The following is a 1,603-nucleotide window of genomic DNA, read 5'->3' as shown; positions in this document are numbered from 1 at the left end:
AAATAAATAAAATAATGTAATAAAAAAAATAACATAACTAAAATAAACAAAATAATTAAATTGAAATAAAAAGCAAGATAAACAAAACTAAAATATTATTCTACATTTTGTGTAGAAATATATATAAGCTGAGCTCATAGAATAAACAAATATATTTTAAAATGACGCGTTTAATGATATTCATACCTTCTTCCACGTAACATATTTCATTACCGTCACTAAGAATTGCGTAATATATCTGTTGCTCTGTAGCACTATAATTAATGTAGGTCTTCGACGGCGAAACAAAGTGCGAGCAGTTTTTGGAGAACTGTTGTTGGAGAGATATATCTTTGTTTAAATTTATATATATACAGTGCGAGCAGCTTTTGGAGCACTGTTGTTGGAGAGATATATCTTTGTGTAAATTTATATCTATAAGGTGGACCGACTATCACGCCGGTAGAATTATCTGCAGATTGATTGTTTTTGGAGAACTGTTGTTGAAGAGATATATCTTTGTTTAAATTTATATATATACAGTGCGAGCAGCTTTTGACATTTTGTGTAGAAATATATATAAGCTGAGCTCATAGAATAAACAAATATATTTTAAAATGACGCGTTTAATGATATTCATACCTTCTTCCACGTAACATATTTCATTACCGTCACTAAGAATTGCGTAATATATCTGTTGCTCTGTAGCACTATAATTAATGTAGATCTTCGACGGCGAAACAAAGTGCGAGCAGTTTTTGGAGAAATGTTGTTGGAGGGATATATCTTTGTTTAAATTTTTATTTATATGGTGCCATCCGATTATCACGCCGGTAGAATTATCTGTAGATTGATCACCATGTGCCACAATCATTCCAACCGCAAATTTTACTTCTTGTGATCTTGATTTGATTTTATCATAAAAACATCTAAGCTGAAAAGTGTAAGATCATACTTTAATCGATATTACTTGTCAAGTAATTCCTAAATAAGTTTTTGTGTAGCAAGTTAAATTACAGCTAGTTAAATTAAAAATAATTATAATTTGTATGCACTTGTATGTGTTACCAGGGGAAAACCTCAGAAAGATTTTTTTCTATTATTATTATATATTATATATTAATATCATAGATTTTTTTTCTGTTATTATTATATATTATTTATTAAGCATCATACGTTATATATTAAGCATCATACTGTTAACATACCACATTTATGTCGTATACAGTGAAATCCGGAAATATTCCTACTTTTAGTTGATCTTGTATTATCTGTAATGAAAAAAAAAAGAATTAAACATGTGAACATAACTTCGATTACAAATGCGTAAATGAGAATTTGTATAACTTTAGTCTATTAAGCTTGTTTTATTAATACATATCTTTACCAAAATTACAAGTTTATTAAATAATGTTAATATTAATAGAAATTGGATATGAGTAATTGCCAACCGATGTAGCTGTACATAAACGCAAATCGCTGAACAAGACCAGGTAGTGTTGCTTGTGAAGACAATCCGAGAATTGGTTAGTTCCGCTTCTTATGCTAAAATAGCTTATATTTTCTGAACGATTCGTATTTATAGTACTGTAAACAATTACAAGTTATATGTATATATATATAT

General features: G+C 28.3%; 1 protein-coding gene across 1 annotated transcript in view; it reads right to left on the bottom strand.

Moving 5' to 3' along the window:
• LOC115235628 overlaps positions 1–1,250 on the bottom strand; it is a gene marked incomplete at its 5' end in the record, with an annotated part of 2,431 nt that extends 1,181 nt beyond the window's left edge. The window contains 2 exons of the mRNA XM_029807531.1: positions 622–913; positions 1,188–1,250. Coding sequence (XP_029663391.1) covers positions 622–913; positions 1,188–1,250 — 355 coding nt within the window. The remainder of the gene's footprint in view (positions 1–621; positions 914–1,187) is intronic.
• Between the last annotated feature and the right edge of the window lie 353 nt (positions 1,251–1,603).

The sequence above is a fragment of the Formica exsecta genome, unplaced genomic scaffold (genome assembly GCF_003651465.1).
Source record: "Formica exsecta isolate Colony F162 unplaced genomic scaffold, ASM365146v1 scaffold229, whole genome shotgun sequence".
In the NCBI taxonomy this organism is placed as follows: domain Eukaryota; kingdom Metazoa; phylum Arthropoda; class Insecta; order Hymenoptera; family Formicidae; genus Formica; species Formica exsecta.
Note: the sequence above shows the minus strand (reverse complement) of the source record. Positions and strands in the feature narration are given on the sequence as shown.